Source organism: Pipistrellus hanaki (genome assembly GCF_964339955.1).
Source record: "Pipistrellus hanaki genome assembly, chromosome: 9".
Taxonomy (NCBI): domain Eukaryota; kingdom Metazoa; phylum Chordata; class Mammalia; order Chiroptera; family Vespertilionidae; genus Pipistrellus; species Pipistrellus hanaki.
This window is the reverse complement of record NC_140511.1, coordinates 74,601,632-74,627,336: the sequence shown is the minus strand read 5'-3', so window position 1 is coordinate 74,627,336 and position 25,705 is coordinate 74,601,632. Positions and strand designations below refer to the sequence as shown.

Below are 25,705 nucleotides of genomic sequence, written 5' to 3'. Positions count from 1 at the left end.
AAAAAAAACAACAAAACTTTTTTAATTGGCTTCAGAGAGGAAGGGAGAGAAAGAGAGCCATCAAGGGTGAGAGAGAATCATCGATCGGCTGCCTCCTGCATGGCCCCACCCTAGGGATGGAGCTCGCAATGGGGGGGAGGGGAGGGATGATGATGATGATGTGTCCGGACTGGGAATCGAACCATGACCTCCTGGTTCAAGGTCGATACTCGGTCACTGGGCCATTCCGTAGTTTTTTTTTCTAAGTATTCATGAAAGTGAAGTCACTATCTCTACTGATAAGTCACCCTGGAATATAATAACTATTATTTACGTGAAACTTGAGATAGATGGTATTAGTATCTTGAAGACTTCTTTATACCTCTTTTCATCTCTTTGATTGTCAGATCTTGTGGATCTAAGATGTAGTCATTTGTATAAAAATTAGATTTGTAGTAAAACCAATGTTGTAGTTTCCTATAAAAAATATGTTTGAAAAGAAGTGAGGCAATAGAATAGTTTGAGGCTTTTTAACTCAACTCTGTTAGATTTTGTGGGGAATGCAAACGTAGTTTAAGGACAGCATGATTTCTCTTTGGTTCACTAGCTACATGAAATATGTTGGCTCTGTTCTTTTTAAAAAAAAAAAATATTTTCATTGATTTCAGAGAGGAAGGGAGAGGGGGAGAGAGAAGAAACATCAGTGATGAGGGATTGATAGGCTACCTCCTGAAAGCCCCACACTGGGGATCGAGCCTGCAACCTGGCATATGCCCTTGGACCTGGGACCCGTAAGTCCTCAGGCTGACATTCTACCATTGAGCCAAACTGGTTAGGGCGGCCCTGTTATTTTTAAAAAGGTATTATGTAGGGTTGAAAGTCATTGCAGTGATTTGTAAAAGTCCTTTCTTGGAATGATCAAATTAGTTATTCATTTGCTGTGTACATAGCAGTGCTTTGGTGAAAATCACCTTCCCTAACATGGGTTACTTCTCTAACAAGAGTGTGGCACTTGATTACTACCTCCCCTAAAAAAAATACTTCACTTCTTCAAAGCTTAATATCTGAGATGTGTCAGGAAAACGATTTGAGAGCCACTGTAATTAGATTTAGAATTTTGGATTCTTTTGCTGCTAAGCATCTTTTGTGTTACATAAGAGAAGTGTTAATTTGGAATCTCTTACTAGAAGGACAAGAACTAGGATTTATCAAAGCATATTGGGCATTTGTGTGGTAGGAGGTAATCAACGGAAGAGGTCAGTAATATTTTGAGGACAGAGTGTAAAGTTCTTTGTTGATGTGGGTAGGCCAGATCTTGGGGGTTTGATTTAGACGAGGAAGCTAAGAGAGGGCTCTGAGGGGTGATCAGATCCAGGTAAGACCAGAATAGGATGGGGACCTGGTAGTAGATCAAGAAGCACGTGTGGGTGCACGCTCATGCGCCGTGGTGTTTTCTGTTTTTTAGCACGCTCACTTCTTTTTGCCCAGTATTTTTCAATCTTTTTGTCTCTGGTGCTGATCATAACATGCTGAGGTCCCTTATGGTCTGTAATTTATATTTGTGTAATTTGACTAAAAACTCATCCTCCCAGTAGTGAACTTGGTGCCAGTCTAACTGTGGAGAACGCTAACTGTTTTTACACAGTATGACCCTCAAGCTCTGTTCGCTTTGAAGCTGTCAGATTAGAGAAGCAGTGGTACATTTTAGCTGATACAGCAACCTTATCTGTATTTTTCATTTCCTGTTCCATCTGTCTCCTTTAAAGAGTGGCAATAAGCTCACTTTTGAAAGTGAACTGCACCTCTGTCGACTTGTTTTCAATATATCCTGGAAGCGTAGTTGATAGGTGTGTTCAGAAAAGAAATCTGAATGGAAGCTTTTTATATAAACAGAATCAAAGGTTTACTTTGATATAATGTAGCTGTTTGCTTATTTCCAACCGAGTGAAAATATTCCCTAAAATAACTTTCACCAAGGTGACTTGTTTGTTGTTTGTATTGTTAGTTTTTGTTGTTTTGTTTTTGTGAAGTGTTGGCTGCTGTTTATTATGAGGTAACATCTTTGAGATTTTCTTTAGGTAAAAAATACTTTTTTTCTGTCTAAAGGCTTTTGTTTTTTTTGTTATTTTCACTCATTTCTTCTTGTAGATCTTTATAAATCTTGAGTACTGATCACATTTTCATACGTGTGTCTTTAAAACAATGTTTTTTTAGTTGCTTTTTGGAAAATATGTCTTCATTGATTTGAGACAGAGGAAAGGAGAAGGTGAGAGATAAACCTCAGTTGGCTGCCTCTTGCTGGGGATGGAGCCTGCAACCTGGCATGTGGCCTGACTGGGAATTGAACCCATAACCTTTTGGTGTATGAGATGATGCTCTAAAAGCCACCCTGGCCAGGGCTTAGAAATTCTTATCTGTGAGTTTCATCATCTGTGCTTCTGATTCTATTTTTATGGGTGCAGGTACAGGAATGACTTACGCAACATTTGAAGTAGCTGAAGCATTAGCTAAAGTAGAGGTATTGCAATGCTTATCCTCTTGAATGGAAAAAAATCTTGATGGAATTTAATTATTTTTATAAATTACGGATTTGACCCCTAAAAGATTTCTTTATGAGATTTAAAATTGAACTTTTTTTTTGTAATTATTAAGTCCTTCTTCTCTTTCTTTTGCAGGTATGGCCTCACAAGTCTTGGTCTACCCACCATATGTTTATCAAACTCAGTCAAGTGCCTTTTGTAGTGTGAAGAAACTCAAAGTAGAGCCAAGCAGTTGTGTATTCCAGGAAAGAAACTACCCACGGACCTACGTGAATGGTAGAAACGTTGAAAATTCTCATCCTCTCATAAAGGGTAGTGCTTTTCAGACAAAGATAGCATTTAACAGACCTCGAGGACACAACTTTTCGTTGCAGACAAGTGCTGTGGTTTTAAAAAACACTGCGGGTGCTACAAAGGTCATAGCAGCTCAGGCGCAGCAAGCTCCAGTGGAGGCACCTCCGATCGGGGCGTGGAGACCTAGGCTACATTTCCTAGGGGGCCCCCAGCGATGTGGATTGAAGCGCAAGAGTGAGGAGTTGGATAATCATAGCGCAATGCAGATTGTCGATGAATTGTCCATACTTCCTGCAATGTTGCAAACTAACATGGGAAATCCAGTGACAGTTGTGACAACTACCACAGGAACAAAACAGAATTGCACTACTGGAGAAGGTGACTATCAGTTAGTACAGCATGAAGTCTTATGCTCCATGAAAAACACGTATGAAGTCCTCGATTTTCTGGGTCGAGGCACTTTTGGCCAGGTGGTCAAATGCTGGAAAAGAGGGACGAATGAAATCGTGGCAATCAAGATTTTGAAGAATCACCCTTCTTATGCACGCCAAGGTCAGATAGAAGTGAGCATATTAGCAAGACTCAGTACTGAGAATGCTGATGAGTATAACTTTGTTCGAGCTTATGAGTGCTTTCAGCACCGCAACCATACTTGTTTAGTCTTTGAGATGCTGGAACAAAACTTGTATGACTTTCTGAAACAAAATAAGTTCAGTCCCCTGCCACTAAAAGTGATTCGACCCATTCTTCAACAAGTGGCCACTGCACTGAAAAAATTGAAAAGTCTTGGTTTAATTCATGCTGATCTCAAACCAGAGAATATTATGTTGGTGGATCCTGTTCGGCAGCCTTACAGGGTTAAAGTCATAGACTTTGGGTCAGCCAGTCACGTGTCGAAGACTGTTTGTTCAACATACCTACAATCTCGGTACTACAGGTAAGTGACAGTCACTCTTTGGTTATTAAATAAATGTTGAAGTTCTGCCAAATGAAATAATTTTGTGTGTATACGTGATGAAAAAAGATTGCTTCGGATAAATGAAGAAATCAACATAAGATCAGTTTAGGTTTGAGTGTCCATTGGTAGATGAATGGATAAAGATGTCACACACATGCACATTCTCCCCCCCCCCCCACACGTGTGCACACAGTGGAATATTACCCAGCATAAAAATGAAACTTGCCATTTTCAATTTAATGAAATGTAAGATTAGCTTTTAGTTAATTTTTTTTCTGGACATATTATTTTAAAATCTTATTTACCAGCATGAGAATAATAGTGGTGTTTCCCCCCCCCCCCCCCCCACTCCGTCCCCTTTGTACTCTATAGATTCCGTCTTAAGAGCTTTCAGTAGTATCAATAATAATAAAATTGTAATATGCTAATTAGACCGGACAGCCAAACGACCTTCCATCCGGACATCCTTCTGGACGAAGCCGCAACTGCAAGGGCCAAGGCAACTGCTGTGGCTGTGAGGGCCAAGCCCTTTGCACGAATTTCACGCATCGGGCCTCTGGTATTATATGAAACTCCAGGCTCCATCTGCTTGGGCTCTATATTTAGTTCATTTGTTAGTAAATGACTTCATTTTCTTTGAGCCCTGCATTATTATGCATATCAGATTTAGTCCATGTCCTAGATTCCTTTTCATTACTTGAAATCTTTCCAATCAGAGTAGAAAAAAAAGCTTTATTTAATTTTTATACTTGACATTATAGTTTTATAAAATGTTTCAGGAGAGTAAAGGAAATCTTTTACAAAGCAATCTAAAGTGCTATATATCTGTGATACTTATTTCTACTAGTATTAGGCCTTCGCACAAATGTTAGCTGGCAATGAAAAAAAAATCTGGGAATAATTGCTAAGTATTATTAGTAGTTTTAATTTGTTTTTATATATATTTTTCAAGTAAATAATTTATTTGAATTTTGGAAGTTATACAATTGCAATGCTAACTTACAGGTAATGTGTTTGGAGTTAGAAAAAAATGAAATTTTTATTTGTAATAAATAAAAACTAGTGCTAGCATTTTGTTTGATGTTACCTGATGTTGGTTGATTAAAAACAATGGGGAAAAAACCCACAAAAAAATTGAAATAGGCTTTATGTCAATTAAATTCAAGAATTTGAAAGAAAAAGAAAAGAACTTGAAGAGTTAGTAAACATTAAGGTAGGTTGGTGAAAATGTAGTAGAGCCCTTAGGTACTGTTTTAATATATGTAGTATAATTTGCATGAAAAGCACATAGCTATTATTTTTTAAATGTTTTTTTTTTGTAGTTTATATTTGAAAACTTTGCCAAATCTGGCTTAATTTATGAGTGAGATTACTTATAAATCTGGTTTGGCAATAAGTAGAAGTATCTTATTCTTTTTTTTTTTTTTTTTTTTTTACTCTTTGTTAAAAATATATTGTATTTGAAAAATGAAAGGAGGAAGTGGAAACATACCAAATTAAATATATTTTGAGCTAATCACAGTAGGAACACACATATCCCACGTTCCCAGGTAAATGATTTGTGTTTAAACACAGGTTCATGTGTTCTTTTATTTCTTTGAACTGTGCAACACAGAAATGTAGTAGGGATATCTTAAAATAGATAGGGGATAGTGGCCAGAAATTGTTGACTACTATAGATGGTGAGGCTGTCTAGCTCTTGTGGTGATATAAGCCAGAAGTACATGCTAAGGGCATTGATTTGCTCAAGGTCAGCATGTTCTAAATTCAGCTGCCTGAGTGTGGTTTTTGTCAAGAACACATAGGGCTGCTGAATGCATAAAAGGTTTTAGCAGCAGAAGGTGCCGTATTTATGAGGTGTGGTGGCAACATTCAGGTCATGAATATCTTTTTTTTTTTTTTTTTTTTAAATATAGATTTTAGCCTGTGGTTCTGAGTCATTTCAGAGCATAGAGACAAGAAAGTGGACTATAAAGTAAGCTGTATAGCAGTTATATTCTTTGCTACTGTACTAATGCTATGTAATTTTTCATCAGTTTTTGAAGTAAAAAAATGTGTTCTATTTTGCATGTAATGCTGACAGAAAGGCATGTAAAGGTAACAGTTTAGGCCTATCAGTTTTTGTTTAGGGCCTTCTCACCCCCTCATGCCTTTTTAATCCTTAAGTTTCAAAGAAAATGTTTCTATAATAAAATAAAGGTACATATAATGACCCCCGCCCCCCAAAGTAATAACTAATATTTTGTACAGGGCTACTTTATAAATAGAAATAATTTATATTTATGTAACCATCATTTTTCCAAGTGATTTTACGTATATTTCCTGCTTTATTTCTCATGTCTCATCCCTGAGAGTTGAGTAAGACAGTTGGTGGAATTCCTATTTATTAAATAGAAAAACTGAGGCTTATACAAGCAGACAGGTCCAAACTCATGCTCACAATTTTTGTTGAGCCCTTTTTGTTTGCAGGCACTGTGCTAGGTGCTAAGGGTACAATGGTGATTAAAACATGATTTTATCATTTAATGGAGAACAGTAGTTTGTCTCAAAATGCTAGGGAATAGGTATGTACACAGTACTGTGGCATTGAGCCCAATCTGAGGGTTCAGAGAAGGCTTTTGGGGAGAGAGGACTCCTAAATGAGCCTCCAGAAGGGAAATAGGATTGATTAATCTTTTTTTTTTTTGCCTTTATTTATTTATTTTCTTTATTAATTAAGGTATTACATGTGTCCTTAGTCCCCCATTACCCCTTACCCCCAACCTCACCATTCATGCCCTTATTCCCCTGTTATCTCTGTCCATTAGTTAGGCTTATATGCATGCATATAAGACCTTTGTTGATCTCTCCCCCTTTGTTGATCTCTCCCCCACCCTCCCCTACCTTCCCTTAAGTTTGACGTTCTGATCAATGTTTCTCTGTCTCTGGATCTGTTTTTGTTCATCAGTTTATGTTGTTCATTATTTTCCATAAATGAGTGAGATCATGTGATATTTATCTTTCTCTGCCTGGTTTATTTCATTTAGCATAATGCTCTCCAGCTCCATCCATGTTGTTGCAAATGGTAAGAACTCCTTTTTTTTACCACAGCATAGTATCCTATCGTGTAGATGTACCACATTTTTTTAATCCACTCATCTGCTGATGGGCACTTCGGCTGTTTCCAAATCTTAGTTATGGTGAATTGATATATTTTTTTATTTTTAGAGGGGGGGGGGGGGGGAGAAAGAGAGAGAAAAAGAGAAAGAAACATCTATTTGTTGTTCCACTTGTTTATCCATCTATTGGTTGATTCTTGTACATGCCCTGATTGGAGATGGAACCCGAAACTTTGGTATAAACTGGCTGATTTTGTAATTTTATAATAAGTTTGAAGGACTATATTCTAGAATTGCTTATAACTTAAATAGTTACTCATTAGGTAAAAGGATCACTTTTGTGTTTTTTGTTTTTGTTTTTGTTTTACTTTGAGGAAAGCCTGGAATTTTAGATGTTATCAGTGGTTTTCCTTGAACAACATAGCTATGTCTTTAAGGTGCATATGGTCTCATGAATGTACTTCAATCTGATGTAATGATCTCTCGGATTAGATGTCAGTCCTGACCTCACACACTTCAGAATGTATGTGCCTGTTTGTTTCTGAGTCTGGAGCGTTTCGCCGTGAATGGAATCCAGCACCTTGGACGTTATTCATAGTGTGCCTGCTGCCATGGAAGAGTGCCAGCTCAGTGGCCAGTGAATAATTTAGGCCTCAGCTGGTGTGATGAGATTGTGTTACTTAGGAGAGAGAATCTAATATGTGTTAAACTTTGACATTAAAATAACATGTCTCTTTTGTAAGAAAACACTGAATTACAAAAATTTTTCAATATACCCCAAAACCTGTGTACTAGATGAAAAATGGTTTTATTTAATGTTTTTAAAATTGTAATAGTGAATGTTCACTGTAAGAAAACTTGACTGGTAGAGAAGGCTATCGAGCAAAGCAGAAATAATTTCCCCTTTATATTGTGGCTGTGTTTTAGAATTTTTAAATAATGTATTTTATTTAAACAGTCCTTTCTGATGTACATTTCATTTATTTTCTGATAATGGCACGGGGAATCTTCTTGTATGCCTTTGGGCACTTGTAGGTACATTTCCAGGACAATTGTTAGGTCAAAGGACACGTAGATTTTGCTGATGGCTACTGCTGAGTTTCCTTCCAAAAATGTACTAATCCAGTTTATAGTTTCACCAGTAGTGTGTGAAAAGGTCCTTTTCTTCACATTGTTGTCTTTATTTATTTATTTATTTATTTATTTATTTTTTAAATATATTTTATTGATTTTTTACAGATAGGAAGAGAGGGATAGAGAGTTAGAAACATCGATGAGAGAGAATCATCGATCAGCTGCCTCCTGCACACCCCCCACTGGGGATGTGCCCGCAACCAAGGTACATGCCCTTGACCGGAATCGAACCCGGGACCTTTCAGTCCGCAGGCAGACGCTCTACCACTGAGCCAAACCGGTTTCGGCACATTGTTGTCTTTAAATAGGCAAAAAATAAAATTAAGTTTTAATTTTTCATCACTTCACTCCATTAAAATTTTTCAAATTGAATTTATTGGGGTGACTTGCTAATAAATTGTATTGATTTTAAGTATACAGTTCTATAATACATCATCTGTATATTGTATTGTTTGTTTACCACCCCAAGTCAAGTCTCATTCCATCACCATTTATCCCCCCTTCGTTTTGTCTGTTCTTACACCAGCATCACAGTGTCATTAGCATAACTGACAGTAAAGGTCCATCTACTTGTTCTTCAAAGTACTGCTTCTTGACCTTTGCACTTCTAGAAAAAAAAGCCAGCAAACTTTTTTCTGTTTTTTTGTTAATCCTCACCTGAGGATATTTTTCCATTGATTTTTAGGGAGAGTGGAAGAGAGAGGGAAATACAGAGAGAAACACATGGATTGGTTGCCTCTCCTGCACAAGCCTTGAACAGGGCCTGGGCCGGAATGGATCCTGCAGCAAAAGTACATGTCCTTGATCGGAATCGAACCCGGGACCCTTTGGTCCAAAGGCCGGCCCTGTATCCACTGAGCCAAACCAGCTAGCATGCCAACAACTTATTTTTTAAGTAGGTTTTCCTCTAGGGATACTTTGGGAATTATTATTTTCTTTCTACATTTTAAAGATGTTATTCTACTGCATTCTAACTTACATTATATGTATAGAAAATTGACTTCTTTGATATTAACGTGTCCTTTTTCTTATCTCTGACTGCACTTAAGTTTTTTCTTTGTGTTTAATCAACTTTGTGTCTAAGGGTGTGTGTGTGTGTGTGTGTGTGTGTGTGTGTGTGTGTGTTAAATGCACTTGGCCTATTTTTAAATACCACCCTTAATATTTTACTGTGAAACTTTTCAAAGTTACAAGACTTTAAAGGATTGTACAGTGAACATGCACTTACTACCTGGATTCTACAATTAACATTTTGCTACTTTGGCTTTATCATACTAGTAGATATCTTTCTATCCATTTATCATTCCATCTTTATTTAATGAGGTAATTCAGAGTAATTTGTAGATACCAGTACACTGTGTTATGAAACACTCAAGCATGTCTTTCACAAAATAGTTGTGTTTATTGTTCTTTTTTTGGAATTAAGTTTTATATACAGTGAAGTGCAAGTTCAGTGAATTTTGGCAAATGCCATACACCTCTGTAACCCAAAGTTCTACCTGGCCAGTGTGGCTCAGTTGGTTGAGTGTCATACCATGCAGTAGGAAGTTGCTGGTTGGATTCCTGGTCAGGGCATTAGCCCAAGTTGCAGGCTCTATCCCCACTAGGGGGTGTGCAGGAGGCAGCTGATGGATGTTTCATCAGTGTTTCTATTTTTTTTCCCCCCCCCTCTGAAATCAATAAAAACATACATAATTTTTAAAAGATGTAACATTGCCATCATCCTAGAACGTTCCTTCATGTCCCTGTCACTCCTTCCATATGTAACTACTGATCTGAGTTTTTCACCACACATTACTTTTTTTTATTCTAGAATTTCATGTAAATTTAATGATACAGCATGTGCGCTTGTTTAAGGTTTATTTCTCTCAACATAGTAACTGTATGACTTACTGATATTTTGTTTCAGTAGATCATTTTTATTTTATTTTTTATTGCTGAGTATTTTTCTGGCACAAGAAGATTTCCAGGCTCACCTTATACTTTCCCTGCCTCAGCCATAAAATCAGCCATTTCTCCAAGGAGCAGCCTTAGTAGGGCAATGGTACCTAGAAATCAAGAATTTATTGTTTTAAAATGCAGATTTCATATATCCTAAGAAACTCAAAGCACCAATCAGAAAGAATGTATGCACCCTGGGTTCATAGCAGCACAATTTACAATAGCTAAGATCTGGAAACAGCCCAAGTGCTGATCAGTAAATGAGTGGATACAAAAGCTGTGGTAAATTTAAAAGGTGTACAGTTAATAATGGTGGATTTTGTAATCAAAGAAAACACGATAATTTCAAGAGAAACATCAAAAGTGCTTTATTCAAAGTAATGTCCATTGCTAGCTACACATTTCCCCCATCTTTCAGGTAATTTGTGGGTACCATACCAAAATAAAGAACTTTTCTTGTTTTGAGGCAAACCATTCAGAGACCCAATTTTCCACTTCTGTGTATGTTTTGAAGTGCTGTTCAGAAAGTGCATGTGCCATTGATCGGAACAAGTGGTAATCTAAAGGAGCAAGGTCTGGTGAATAGGGCGGGTGGGTTAATACTTCCCAGGCATGATCTTTTAATGTGCCTTTAACTGGTTTTGAAGCGTGCGATGGTGCATTATCAGGAAGCAAAATTAATTTGCCCTGTCTTCTGGCACATTCTGGGTTCAAAGCATGGTTCAAATTGATTATTTGTTGTTCATGGTGATCAGTATTAATGATTTCACGTGGTCTTAGAAGCTCATCATACACCACACCTTCTGATCCCACCAAATGCAGAGCATTGTCTTCTTTCTGAAGAGATTTGACCTTGCAGTCGATGTTGATGGTTCACCTGGATCAACCCATGGTTTTGTGCATTTGGGATTCTCAAAATAAGTCCACTTTTCATCGCTAGTCACAATTCAACGCAAAAAAGACTTTCGTGCTGTTGAAGCAACATTTTACTAATGACTCTTCGGTTTTCCATTTGTCTTTCGTTTAGTTGATGTGGCATCCATTTTTTTTCTTTTAAAATCTTTCCCATTGCTTGTAAATTATTGGAAATTGTTTGCTGAGCAATGTTTAATCTTTCTGTAAGTTGTTTTTGAGTTTGACATGCATCTTTATCCAATAATGTTTATAATTGTTGGTCTTCAAACTTTTTTGTTTGACCTGGATATTCTTGGTCTTTCACATCAAAATCATCACTTTTAAATCATTTAAACCAGCATTCACAAGTATCTTGAGATGGAGCATGTTCACCATAAGCTTCCCAAAGTATACAAAAACTTTTTCTTCAAAATAAACTAATGAATTAAAACTTCCCACAAATGCTCTTTTTTTTTTGGCACGAAATTCGACATTTTTAAGTGTAAAAATATCTGTGATGTTAATTACCCTCAGCAAATTTGACATATGAAATTTTGAAGATTGCTATCAATACAACAAAATAACATACATATCAAATTGCATATATATATATATATGTGTGTGTGTGTGTGTGTGTGTGTGTGTGTGTGTAATTCCATCTATTGAAAAAATTTTCATTATTAATTGTACACCTAGTATACCATGCAATACTATGCTGCAGTAAAGAAGAAGAATCTCTTAACTGTTTGAGACAGCATGGAGGGACCTGGAGAGTATTGTGCTAAGTGAAACAAGTCAGAGAAAGACAAGCATCGTGTGGATCACATTCATATACAGAATCTAAGTAACAAAATAAACTGATGAACAGAGTGGATCCAGAGACACGGAAGCATGGGACATAGTGGGGAATCCCATCAGAGGGAAGGTGGGGGAGAGTGGTGGCTGAGAGGTAATGAACCAAAGGCCTTGTATGTATATATGCATAACGCATGGAGACAGATGATAGGGTGGTGAAGGCCTAGAGGGGGCAGAGCGGGACAATGGGAGATGATAGGGGACATATGTAATACTTTCAAAATAAATAAAATAAAATGTAGGCTCCAGCTTTATGGTGAAATTTCCTACTATATCATCTACTTTCTTGAACATTGGACACTGCTATGCAGAGAACTCTGGTTGGTAATATCTTCCTCCAGAGGTCATTCTTTTTCATTCTGGAAGCCCGGTGGAGCATGTAGATCATGTTATTCCAAGTGAGGCTGGTCTATTTCAGTCTGCCCTTGTTCCTAGGGTGTAGGCCTTTGTGGTTTCAGTGGAAAAGCCTGGAGTATCTGCCAAGGCCCCTCTTCCTTGGCAGGTTCTGAATTCCAGTTTTGTTTTCCCAGCCCAGTGGGACAGCTGCAGCCTCTGCCATTGCTGTCTGTTCAGCCTCTGGTGACTACCTCGAGGAAATGCAAGGCTCACTTTAATAAGTTTTCTCTTTGCTCTGGGATTTTGTTCCCTTAAGTCCTAGCTGTCTTCTGATCTCTGATGACTTCACACAGCTTAAAAAAAAAAAAAAAAAAAATCAACTTTATTTCTTAGAGCTGTTGAGGTTCACAGCAAAATTGAGCAGAAACCACAGAGTCCATATATATATATATATCCCTTCTTCCACACCCATACAACCTACCCCACTACTGATCTCCCACACCACAGTGGTAAATTAGCTATAACTGATGAACCTACATTGACTTCATCATTATGACCTGTGGGCCATACACACAGCTAGCTGTGTGTGTGTGTGTGTGTGTGTGTGTGTGTGTGTGTGTGTGTGTGTGTGATTTAGCTTTTATAGTTCTTGCTGGGGATATTAGTATGATACTAGCTATTAAGTAACCTTCCATTTTTCTTTTATTAGGCAGACTATAATTCAGTATATTTGAAAGCTTCTAAATGATTCATGGCAATTCTTTAGAATGGTTATTTGTTGGGATTAATGGTTCTGGTAGGAAATTATTCAGGGTTAGGTTGGGAGAAAATAATAAGTGTGGGTGTTTCATATGTTCATAATCCCTTAAATTCCAATTGTCTAGGTTCAGAAGTTGCCGTTTTGTAGGTTATCAGATATCTGAGAATTTCATTTTAAATGTATATTATAATGGAATGTATTTTGGGGAGCATTGTGTCCAATTGCATGTTTTGTGTTCGTTGAGCACATTTTTAAGGAGTGACTAGTTTGTAAAATACTCTGCCACAGGCTGTATGAAGTATAAAACCAACTGAGAGGCAGCTCCCGATGTTAGGATCTTCTTAATAGATAAGACACACACATAAATATTAACAGGACTGTAGAGTCACATTTTATTGCTTATAAGACAGACTAAATCCAAGTTTTTGTTTTGGCACCATTTTGTTTATTGGCCCTGCACCTTTGGGGAAACCATTCCCTCGCCCCCTCTCTCTGAAATAAATGAAAACATTTAAAAATTTTTAAGAAATTTTGGGCTGTTTTGAACTTTCCTCCTACTCACCTGTAGAACTGGTATAACAAAATATATCTTTGTTACCTCATAAAATAAAATATTTGAACGGGTGGTGAAGTACAGATGCAATACAAACGTAGTTATGTATATGATCTATGATTCTTCTATATATAAGCCAACCTATAAAGAACACACATGCAGCTTCAGTTACTAACATGTTTTTCTTTTATTTTCTACAGATACTTTTCATATTCCCCTACAAATCCAGTTCTTGGTTTCTATCTCTTGTTAAATGTTAACAGCTTTTCATATCATGAGAATTTTGAGTGATCTTGTAACTTTTCTTGGTATATAAAATATAAAATAAATAGTACTGTCTATAAGTGAAATACATTTCTCCTAGCTATTAATTAGTGAAATATGCATATTATTGATGTATCAATCTTTTTGGGCACAGGACTCTAAGCTATACATCTGTATACTAGTATTGTTAATGCATATTAAATCTTTGCTGTCTCCTATCCTCCACCTCTCAGATAGAACATTTAATAGGTTTTGAAAATATTATTACTGCTGTTCTTTGTACTTGGTGTTTTGACCTGGATCATTGTCCTACATACTCAAAGATTAAGTGGCCTTGCAATGGAGGATATTTTTAATTGTGATATTTTTAGCCTGTGACTCGAGCTGCATTTGAATGAGTGCCTATTCTAAGAGCCTGCACTTTGATTACATTTCAACATGTTACTGAGTAGTTGTGGTTAGTTGTAAAAATACAATCTGTGTGAATACCCAGTGTTTTGTAGTGATATTATTGCCTAAAGCAACACATTAAAAACATCCAGAACTTTAAAAAGAAAAATACTTCTTAAAATGGTGGATTGTCTCTTTTGAAATCTATTTGCCTTTTTATAACAATGTTGAGGTTTCGTTGGTTTTAAAAACACCATTCTGCAGGATATTGGAAAGAGTACTGATTAAGCTGGAATAAACTCGTTAGTGTATTTAACAGTCATCTTTCTGTTAAAATTCCAGTTGTCAAAATGTTCTTTAATACTATACATTTTACTTGTGTTATCATTTGGAAGGGTTCTTGGAGTTACTCCAGTGTATGTTCCTCTGTTCTCTTAGAGGAGTCTCTCTCCTCCTTGGCATCACCTACACACAGTGATAGCACCTCTGAGGGGAACACCTCCAGCATTTCAGTGACCTACATACTCCTGTGGCAGTGCATTTCCCGTCAGAAATGCTCACTAACCAATGTCTCCCCAATAAACTCAATAAAAAAATTTCTCACTAGAAAAATGTTCCTTATAATTGAAAGGAAATAAAGCACATTCACCAATCCCTGATCATTTAGTCTAATTTGATGACTGATCATTTTTAAACATTAATCTTTTATTTTATAAATATGAGATGTTTATTTTAGAAACAAATGTTGTGCAAATGCATACTTTTCCCTCCTCCTCGCCAGAGATTGTTGCCAATAAAACTTGGGTGTGTAACCTTTCTAAGATTTGCTGTGCTTGTACAAACACATGCTTACTTGTACCTGAATTTTGCAATCACTCTGCTGTTTTCTGCTAAGTATAGGGTTATGATTTGTTAGAATTTATTGAGTGCATGACTGTTGAATTGGTATTTATGACTAATCACACCTGTGAACTAGTAGATTGTCACAACCACTGTTTAGCTCATTTCCTAATTGCCTCTGCAGTCATCCCTAGGAACACAGTAACTGCCAAAATAAGAGCCTTATTTTAACTAAGAGGCAGCCAGCAGGTGCCTGTGTATTTAATGTGAACGATTATTTATGGTTAAGATGAGTAAATGCTTAAAGACCAGGAAAATAGCTTAGTAAAATGTCAACTAGACTTCTTTTCACATAAGTATATTTGTATTTCCTGATTAGTCTTAAAATGAAAGGTGATATTTTTAAAGCGAAAAGAACACAATGATAAGTATAGCATCTGAGTTGGAAAACTTAAAAGAGTACATAAAAGTCTGAGTCTATAGTTTTAATAACACTAGGAATTATTTGAAGATGTACTAGATAAAAGTATGGATTCTGAAGCTATAAAACCTGGCTTTGAACCCCAATTGTACCTGGTTCTTGCTTTGTGACCCTTAGGCAGGTTATTTTTCCTTGTATCAGCTTCTTCATCTATTAAAAGGATTGATATGAATATCAAATGGATTAATACTTATAAAGCTTTTAGAGGATTATCTAGTCCATAGTGTTATGTAACTCCTTAATGCTGTTGCTGTTATGTATTTCTAAAGGAATTATACAGAATGAAAAGTGGGTTTAAAAAATAGCAGCAAAATACTTTTTTCTTTTAATTGTCTTAGAAAGCTAAAGACCAGAGAATAAAAAAAGGCACATACCATCCTGGCAGGTGTGGCTCAGTGGTTAAAGCATTGGCTCCTGTTAAATTCCTGTCAAGGGAATGTAAATACCCATCTGGACTGCAGGTTTGATCCCTGCCATGATTGGAGCAAGTGTGGGAGACAGCTAATCGCTGTGTCTCTCACATTGATGTTTCTCTCCCTCCCTCCCTACTTCCTTTCCACTTTTTCTGAAAAGCAATGGGAAAAAATACCCTCAGGTGAGGATAAAAAAGAAAAAGGCACATAGTGGTCTCTCATGTTATGAAATTATTAGAAAATATAGATCATTTATATTTTCTGTTCGGTGGAAAATAAAACTAGTGCATAACTTCAATTGAATTGCTAAAACTGACTTTGGTGTCCATTTCTAGGTTTTCTGTTAGTTTGGCTTTCTATAATATGTTTCTTTTGGACACAGGGTTTTATAATTTGGGGTGGTATGCTATAGAGACAATAGTATAGTGAGGGCGGGGACAGGCTAGATGGGGTCAATGGGGAAAAGAGGAGATGTAAGTTTTTCAACAATAAATATTAAAAAAATTAAAAATAGAACCTTTCTATTAAAAAAAAAAAAAGGCCTTTGGAATCAGGCATTTGAAATCTCAATTACTGCATCATTTTCTGGGTACTGTAGGCAGTATATCAGTTATTTGTTGCTGTGACAACTCCAAATCTTAGTTGCTTCAAAAACAGTGACTTATTTTTTATGATTCTGTAGGTTGACTGAGGGGTTTTTCTGTTTTATATGGAATATTTTATTTCATTGCATTTTTAATCTTGGAGCAGAAGAACAATGCAGAAATCTGTTTTTAGAACAAGTTCTTTAAATGAGACAATGCATTAACAGTTATTTCCATGGTGCCTACTGTTAAAGTTCAGTAAATTGTGTTTGTTTTTATTATGTAGTCAAAACACTGTCCCAGATACAAAGTGGCTAACATGAAAATGTCTCTTGGTTGATAACGTGCTTGATTCATGTACTTGATTTAACAAAGATACTCTTAGCATTCCTGAATGACTGCCAATAGCTGCCATTGGTTGATAAATCCACTGAACATGATCAATTTGAGATACCTGCTAGATACTCAGAAGAGAAGTTGGGAAGGCAGTTGGATACATAAGTCTGGACTTGAGAGAGGTCTGGATTGGAGATACACATTTGGGGGCCTTATGAATAGAGGTGTATGTATTTAAAACTGTGATTGGATAAGATTGCCTTAGGGAAGTGAATGTACATAGAGATGATAGATATCCAAAGACTGACTCTGGGGGCACTTCAGAATTTATAAAGGTTGTGGAAATGGGATGGAACTAGAAAGCAATTTGAGAGGAGAGAGCGAGAGAGGTAAAGAGGAGAACTAAGTGGTGTTCCAGAAGCCAAATGCAGACAGTGTTTAGTGCAGGAGAACACAATCAGCTTTGTCGATGCTGCAAGTCAAGGATGTGGTGATGCAGCCTTAAATTAAGGATGTGGTGATGCAGTGGCTGATGGTGACCTTGACAAGAGCTATTTTGGTGGAATGATGGGTTGGTGATTTGAGTGAGTTCAGGTTAGAGGCAGAATTGGAGGCATTTTTTATAAACAGTGCTTCAAGAAGGACTGGTGTAAACTCTTAGAAAAGAGTTATGGCTGAAGGAGAGTATAAACGAGACTTTCTTCAAGATGGCAGATGGGGGATGGTCTTGTATATGGAGAGATATTGATAAGAGAGAGTGGGAAATTGGGGGTATACTTCAGTAAGTGAACATGGATGCCTTAGATAGCAGCACTGACAGGTGCAAGTGGGCTCGTACATGTGGGAAGAATGTGGAAGGTTCTTTTAAATTCCATCTTTTTTTTGTTCCCAATAAAGTAGGATGCAGTGAAAACAGCCAGGAATGAGGATGGGGGAGGAGGTGGTAGTTTGAGAAGAGAGGTGTGAATTAGGGAAGTGGGAGCATGCCTAACTTAGGGTTAAGTATATATTGTTTTATATTTTACACACATTCTCTTAGTCCTTTATTATTTTTTAAAATATATTTTTACTTATTTCATAGAGGAAGGGAGAAGGAAAGAGAGCTAGAAGCATCAATGATGAGAATCATTGATGTGCTGCCTCCTGCATGCCCCACACTAGGGAATCGAGCCAGCAACCCAGACATGTGCCCTTGACCAGAATTGAACCTGGGACTCTTCAGTCTGCAGGCCAACACTCTATCCACTGAGCCACCCCAGCTAGGGCTACTTAGTTCTTTAGATAATCTTGGAGTATATGAGGTTGGTAAAATCCCATTAAAAAAATGAAGACACTAAGGCTCAAATTATTTACTTGATGTTAGAGGGAGAGCAAGATACCTACTCTTGAGTGTTTCAAATCTAGTTCTATTTAGATGGTTTTCAGTATTTGAAATCAGTGCTTTCTATCAGACTCCAAAATTTGTATTCCCAGAGCTTTTCTGCATAGATTCCCAATATTTCAATACGAGTTTAGCAAAAAGTTCTTATGAAATTTACCCAAAGGGTATTGCACCCATGGTCCATGCTCTTTTATATTGGACTAGAGGCTCAGTGCACGAAATTTGTATGCTCAGGGGGGTCCCTCAGCCCAGCCTGTGCCCTCTTGCAGTCTGGGAGCCCTTGGGGGATGTCCGACTGACTGCTTAGGCCTGCTCCCCCTGGGCCTAAGCCATCAGTCAGACATCGGTGCTGCCACGGAGGTGGGAGAGGCTCCCGCCACCACTGCTGCGCTAACTAGCTGTGAACCCAGCTTCTGGCTGAGCGGTGCTCCTCCTGTGGGAGTGCACTGACCACCAGGGGGCAGATGCTCAATGCAGGAGTTGCCCCCTCATGGTCAGTGCATGTCATAGCGACAGGTCATTCCCCAGTTTGGTTGATTTGCACATTAGCCTTTTATTATATAGGATTGCCAGTATATGGACAAGGGGTTCTTATTATTTTAGTGTCCTAGAAGTTTGATAAAGGGGTATACCTGTACAAGATAAACTCATAAAGCCTGATTCATTGAACAAAATAGAAAAATCAATAGTTCTTTTAACACTAGTACCTTCTTTTCCCTTTTGGATATACTGTATATTCCATCAAAGGCATTTCTGTACTGGCTAGTTCTGTCCTAGGCAATATGTATTTGTATTTGGTGTGTAGACTCTGCTCTGACCTTCTTTAGCACTGAAGTGTATTCTTACTTAGTAGGCTGATGAGCTGACATGGCTTCTCTTGCTTGAGTTCTCATTTCTCACAATAGCCCAGAAGTGGAAACAATTGAAATGTCCATCACCTGATGAATGGATAAATGATTATGATATACCCATACAATGGAGTACTGTTCAGCAGTAAAAAATGAAGTACCGATATATGCTACAACATGGTTGAACCTTGAAAACATTATGTCAAGAGAAAGAAAGAAGTCACAGAAGACCATGTGTTGTTTTATTTCCTTTGTATGAAATGTCCAGAATAAGCAAGTCTAAAGAGACAAAAGGTAGATTTGTGGTGATCTGGGAATGGAGGTATTTGGGACAAATGAGGAGTGATTGCTAATGGATATAGATTTCTTTGGGATGATAAAAATGTTCTAAAAATTGACTGTGGTGGTGGTTGCACAATTCTGTGAACATACTAAAAACCATTAAATTTTACTACTTAAATGGGTGAATTATATGATATGTTAATTATATTTTAATAAAACTGTTACTTTAGAAAAATGCATTCTGCATCTTTCTCTACCTCAGAGAAGACCGTCCTTATTTTAGTACTTTTATCTTTATTGAGCTCACCATTTTCAAGTTTCTGTTGCATTTCTCTGGTATCTTATTGTCAAAAGTAGAGAAGTATGTAGATATATGTTTGTATAGGAGCATCATCAAGAGAAGCCTAGATAACTGCACCTTGCAGTCTCAGTGAGAGATGTTACCTGAGAGAATCATCAGCTTTTGTCATTTCAGAAATTGTTTGATCAAGGTGCTAGACCTGCATGAACTGATGTTGTTCTTCACTAGAGTCACAAGAAGCTAAAGACTAGCAGTACTATACTGACGTTCTTGTTGGTCTAACTCAGGGGTCCTCAAACTTTTTAAAGTGGGGGCCAGATCACGGTCCCTCAGAGAGCTGGAGGGCCGGACTATATGAACTACTAATTCCTACTATAACACCTCGGCTGCGCTCACTGCCCAAAAACCCTGGCGGGCCGGATCAGACTCCTCTGCAGGCCCCATGTGGCCCGCGGGCCGTAGTTTGAAGACCCCTGGTCTAACTGATATATTCTCTGTCTGTGGGAAAACTATGTAAGTTAGTGGCCATATTCATGTTGGCCATGAAATCATCACATGAGTTCAAAGTTTAATGGCATTTGCCATGGTAACCTAAGAACACTAGAGGCCTGATGCATGGAATTCATGCAAGGGGCTCAGCCCTCGCAGTCGCAGCGGCTTGCCTCGGCCCTCGCAGCCCTGCTTCGTCCTGAAGGTCGTCCAGAAGGTTGTTCGGCTGTCCGGTCTAATTAGCATATTACGCCTTTAATATTATAGATAAGTGTTTCTAAAACTGTACGTACTGAGTTCCTGAACTGAGAAACATCTTTTCCTAACAAGGCTAGTTTTCTTGTGTCACTTGTTGAATTTTCAGTTTAAAAAGTAAATAAAAGTTAAATAAACCAAATAAAATATCCCATTAATAGCCATCTTTTCTGAGTGACAGTACTTCACTGTGTTCTTACTTGAGGCATCTACTGCCAACATTCCCTTCTGGGGTATAGCAGAAGTCCTGCAAACCATCTAGAGCTTAGTTTCCCACTTAAAAAAGTTTTTTTCAGTGTACCCACTTTATACTTTGTCAGTGTTTCAAGGTTTTAGAAAAGCAGAAAGGATTTGGTCTTAATATGATAAAATTGATTGAAAGCACATGGCAAAAAAAAAAGAAGAAAAAGAAAAGAAACAGCATTTAAGGTAGAGATTGCCATTTTTAGCATTTGGCCTAGTTTTTTGAGTTTATTTGTGGTTTTGACACTTGTCTGCTAATTGTGATAGAGTGGTAAACAGGTTTATTTATAGTCTCCATTCAGTAGACTTGTTCAATGTGTGCCTTGCCTGTTCTGCAAAAGTTCAAATGAAGTTTATTCCCTCTGTATCCTTAGCGCTGCCACATTTTTGGTGCTCAGAAGGGAGTTAAGGTAGATCGCAAAGGCAGCAGAAGAATGTTGCATATCAGAATACCTGATATGATCATTTTTATAGAAAAGTATATTTAGCTCAGGGGAAGAATTTGAGAAACCGTTAAGAAGTATCTAAAAACATAAGCTTGATTCATGACCGAGGGATACATTATTCTTTCATGCACAGTCCAATTCTTAGAGTTTATTTTATTGTAAAACTGACATCTCTGACAGTTTCATCTAGATTTTGAGTGCTTTAAGGTATTGCTTCCCAGCCTTTTACATGTAATGATACACATAGAAAATTAAAATATTTTATGGCATACAAAATAGTGGCAATAATCTAGTAGACACCACGTTAACCAAGTAATCAAAGTGAACATTATTAGTAACGAAACAAATAAAAATTGTACGCCACCTGACAGCATATGATGAGAAAATATCAGTTCCGTATATTCCTCTTAAAGATTTATAACCCAGATATAATCATGAGTAAACAGACAGATTCACATTGGGCGGGGGGGGGGGGGGACATTTTACAATAACTCATCTGTAATGTCTCAGCCAAGGTCAAGGAGAAACGTAAGGAACTATTTCACATTGAAATAGACTAAAAGAGCCTGAACCAGGAGGTCATGGTTTGCTTCCCAGTCAGGGCACATGCCCTGGTTCAGGCTCATCCCCAGTATAGGGAATGCAGGAGGCAGCCAGTCAGTGATTCTCTCTTATCACATTGGTGTTTCTATCTCTCCCTCCTCTTCCTTTCTCTCTGAAATGAGTTAAAAAAAAAATTTTTTTAAATTTATGTTTATATTTTTATTTATATATTTACATATAAAAAAGAAGAAGATTGAAAGAGATAAGACAACTAAATGCAATGCATGATTCTTACTTGGACATACTATCTAATAAAAGGGTAATATGAAATTAACCATTACTCCATCACAAAGATGGCAGCGCCCATAGTCATAAGATGGCAGCACCCAGTCCTCTCAGCCCCACTGGAGTCCCCCAGTCCTGGGGGAGTGGGGTGGTGGTGGCTGGTGATTGTGGGCAGCGTGAGCAGCCTGGTGGAATGCTTGCTTCGTCGTCGGGGCGATGAGGCAAGCATTCTACCCTGGCCGTGGAGGGCCTTTGGGCAGTGGGCACAGGGTGGCGGTGGTGGTGGTTGGTAGGGGACACTGGGTCATCGCCCCGGCGATAAGGCAAGTGTTCCATGTCCAGATGCAGATGAGCCCTGGGCCACAGAGAGCCTCTGGGCAGTGGGCGTGGAGCCGCCAGGCCCTGCAGAGGGCTACTAGTTGTTAAAATAATTGGCCAAACTTTGAGTCTGAGGCTTAGGTGTAGAGAAGTATCAGTGTTCATTTCCTGATTTTGATGACCATAATGCAATTATTTAAGAGAATATTTCTGTTTGTAGGAAATACAAAGTATATAGTTATTTGGCAAATTATTCCCAAGTGGTTCAGGAAAAAAATTTCATTATATTATTCTTACAACATCTCTGTAAGTTTGGGATTGTTTTTAAAATAAAAAATACGAACATGCAAATCCAGTAAACTCTGAATGTATGACTTACTTTAAAAGTTACATAGCTTTTTGTGGAGCTTGTCTTAGGTTATTAATCTTCTCATGTGAAAGCCATGTGAAGTAGCAACGTAATTTATGTGGGAATGATATCTTTCATGGAATACATTTTCTAAATTATCAAAGCTCATTAAGTGCTAAAATGCTTTTTAACTGTTTTGTTATATCCTCTACTTTTTGGCCTTTTAAAACAGAATACATTGAACTTGGTCTTGTCTCTTTTGGATGACTAATGTCCCTAATTATATGAACATTTATTATTCTGTTCTGAAATATTATCTAAGTCTAGATCCATTTAGCCTTTGGGGTTTTATTTTGTTTTGGTCTTATCTCTCAACGTCTGGTTTTCAGTTCTGTTGCTGTACTTAACAGTTTGCCAGTTTTCTTTCTAGTGTTTTATATCTAATCTGCTGCAGTCTTAAAAACAAGTGTATGCCTTTTCCTTTTTAATGTTATGTTAATAAAACTGTGAGGTTTAAGTGTATTTTATCCAAGTGATGTACATACTGCACCTTCTACAGCTTAATTCAGGATTATGACTAGGTTTCAAAGAGTTCTAAAAACTGAAGAGTTACTATAAATAGAAGGTATCTTTTTCGGTCATTTATTAACTTTCCTTAGAATGTCAGATGAAATCAGATACTTTTAAAGGAAACCCATCTTGATATATATATATATTTTTTTTTAATTTCAGAGCTCCAGAGATTATATTGGGGCTGCCATTTTGTGAAGCCATAGACATGTGGTCCTTGGGATGCGTGATTGCAGAATTATTCCTTGGATGGCCGCTCTACCCAGGAGCCTTGGAGTATGACCAGGTAACAGACCTGTCAAGATAATCTAGTAGAATTGGTAGATTGTAAAGAAAAATAATAGAGTACTAAGAATGCATTTCTTTAGTTACACAATACATATGGAAAATCTTTTAAAAATAAAATGGCTAGTCCTGAGATCTTATGGATTTTAAATTTAAGATCTCAAAACTGTTTGATTTTTAAAAACTCTTTTATAACACTAAGTAAATTTCATAAATAAAGTTAGAGTCACAGGCCCAAAAAACAGTTTTGTAAAGTTTGTGGGAGATTTTTTTTTTTGCCTCATTTTTATACTATTGGACTATGTCCATTTGAATACTAGTGCTTTAGCAGTGTGAGTAATAAATTGGGGGTGAATGGATGAGGTCATTAGAGAGGCAGATATACTGATTAGGAGGCGTGGGAAATTGTGTAGCTCAGAATTGAAGAAGACCTGAAATAGGGATGGAGAGGAGGGGCAGTTATGGTTACGGTTTTGGATGTTGGGGAGGGTGATGAGGGAGACAAACTTGTCCGGCATAAATTTCAGGTTTCTGATTTGTGTGGTTGGGTTGCTGTTTATCAAAGGGGGAAGACATGGGGATTAACAGATTTAAGGGAAAATCAGTTTAGAATATGTTCACTTTGAAGTACCTAAAGGCCAGCTGATTGGAGAGTTTCAGTTAGCAATTGAATCTACAGTTCCAGAGCAAGAGTTAAATTTTTAGAGTTAGAGGTAAAATTAGGGACACTTGGGATGCGTGATTGCAGAATTATTCCTTGGATGGCCGCTTGTAGAGGGCAGGAAGAAGACATAAAACTCTGGAAGGCAATGTCATATGGAGGAAGGCAATGAAAGAGTGTCAAGAATAAGAGGTAAACCAGAAAAAATGTGGAAATGGAAGAAACAGAGTTTTTAAGTAAAAAGGTAATGGGTAATAGTATTAAGGTAGGAAAAGGCTTAATATGGGACTATTAAATATGTCAATTATTAACAGGCCATTACTTGTCTTAACCATATTTTGGGAGCGATAGTAAAATTCAAGTTGTAGTGTGTTAAGATGAGAAGTAAGATATAGGCTGTTATTTTAAGACTTTTAAGTGAATGAGGAAAGAATTTTGAGTAGTTAAAGGAAATTTTGAGGGGGATAGAAGATATTGATCATTTATGTAAATTGAGGGGGATGATCTCAGAGAGAGGAACAAATAGAAGATGCAGGGGAGGACGGATTAATTAATAGAGCAGAGTCCTTGAGGTTTAAAAAATGAGAACCCTGTGTTCTCAAACACACTTTAGAGGACTTACGCCTCTTTTCCCCCCTGTGCTGCTTAGCCATTAAATTGGAGAACAGATGTTTGAGGGTCTGCTATGTTTCAGACATTTTCATGGGCGTATATTTAAGTTAACAAAACAAAGTCCTTCCCTTCATGAAACTTTACATTCTCATGAAGGGTAGGGTAAGAAAACAAAGTAATCTTAGAGAGTTATCAGCTGGTAGAAAGCATGGTGGAGAACAATACAACAGAGTAAGGAAGATATGGGTTACTGAAGAGGGAAGGACTTACTATTTATTGGTGGGTCATGGGAGGCCTCATGAATAAGGTGACATTTGAGCTGAGAGCTGAAGGAAGTGAAAGATGAGCCATACAGATGTCTGGGCAAAGAGTGTTCCAAACAGAAGGATATTAAGTTCAGAGGCCCTGAGGCTGGAACTTTTCAGTATTCTGAGTGCTCATCTATGCCTATATCTCTTCGTCTACTGACTCAGCCAGGCCAGTGACATGGATGTTGTCGCTCCAGTGCTCCCACAGTCATTATTCACCAACTCTGTCAATCTAAGTCTCTCTTAAATCCACTCCTTCCTTTCTATCCCTACAGTCTCTCAATTCACACCCTCCTCATCTCTCCTCTGGCTCCAGCTTCTCACCATTCTTAGATGTTAAAAATGTAACTTGTCAGTTTCCTGCCTAAATGTCTCCTGTGGTTTCCCATTTTATTTCACCTCCTGGAGTAAATAAAATCCTTTTGCCTCTAATTCAATTTCATCTCTTGCCATTTCTCCCTTATTGAACCTCTATGCTTCCACTCTGAATGTGTGGGCATTTTCTCCTGATTTTCCATATTATATTATAACCTTAACGTAAATCATAATAGATTAGATTTCTCCCACTCCTCCTGGGCTAACAAACTCTTCCTTATTTGTTCTTTAAGACCCAACTTGAGCATCACCTTTTCTGGAATTTTCTGTAACTAGAATTAATTTAGGTATTCCTTTCCTCTGTGTCTTTCCATAAAGCATGCATTTATTGTGGTATTTATAATAATTGTATGATACTTATAACTGCATTATAATTGTTGACTTGTGTATTTTCCACTATGAATTTCTCGAGGGCATAGACTATATCATTTAATTCTTGAATTGATACTTAGCATAATGTCTGATATATAATAGGTATTCAATTAATATCTAATGCATGAGAGA

General features: G+C 37.4%; 1 protein-coding gene across 7 annotated transcripts in view; it reads left to right on the top strand.

Moving 5' to 3' along the window:
* HIPK3 (homeodomain interacting protein kinase 3) overlaps positions 1-25,705 on the top strand; it is a 62,256-nt gene that overhangs the window by 19,412 nt on the left and 17,139 nt on the right. For all 7 annotated transcript variants that reach the window (XM_084894543.1, XM_084894541.1, XM_084894542.1 and 4 more), the window contains exons 2-3: positions 2,655-3,750; positions 23,123-23,246. In XM_084894543.1, the coding sequence (XP_084750669.1) occupies positions 2,657-3,750; positions 23,123-23,246 (1,218 nt within the window). In that variant the 5' untranslated portion in view covers positions 2,655-2,656. The remainder of the gene's footprint in view (positions 1-2,654; positions 3,751-23,122; positions 23,247-25,705) is intronic.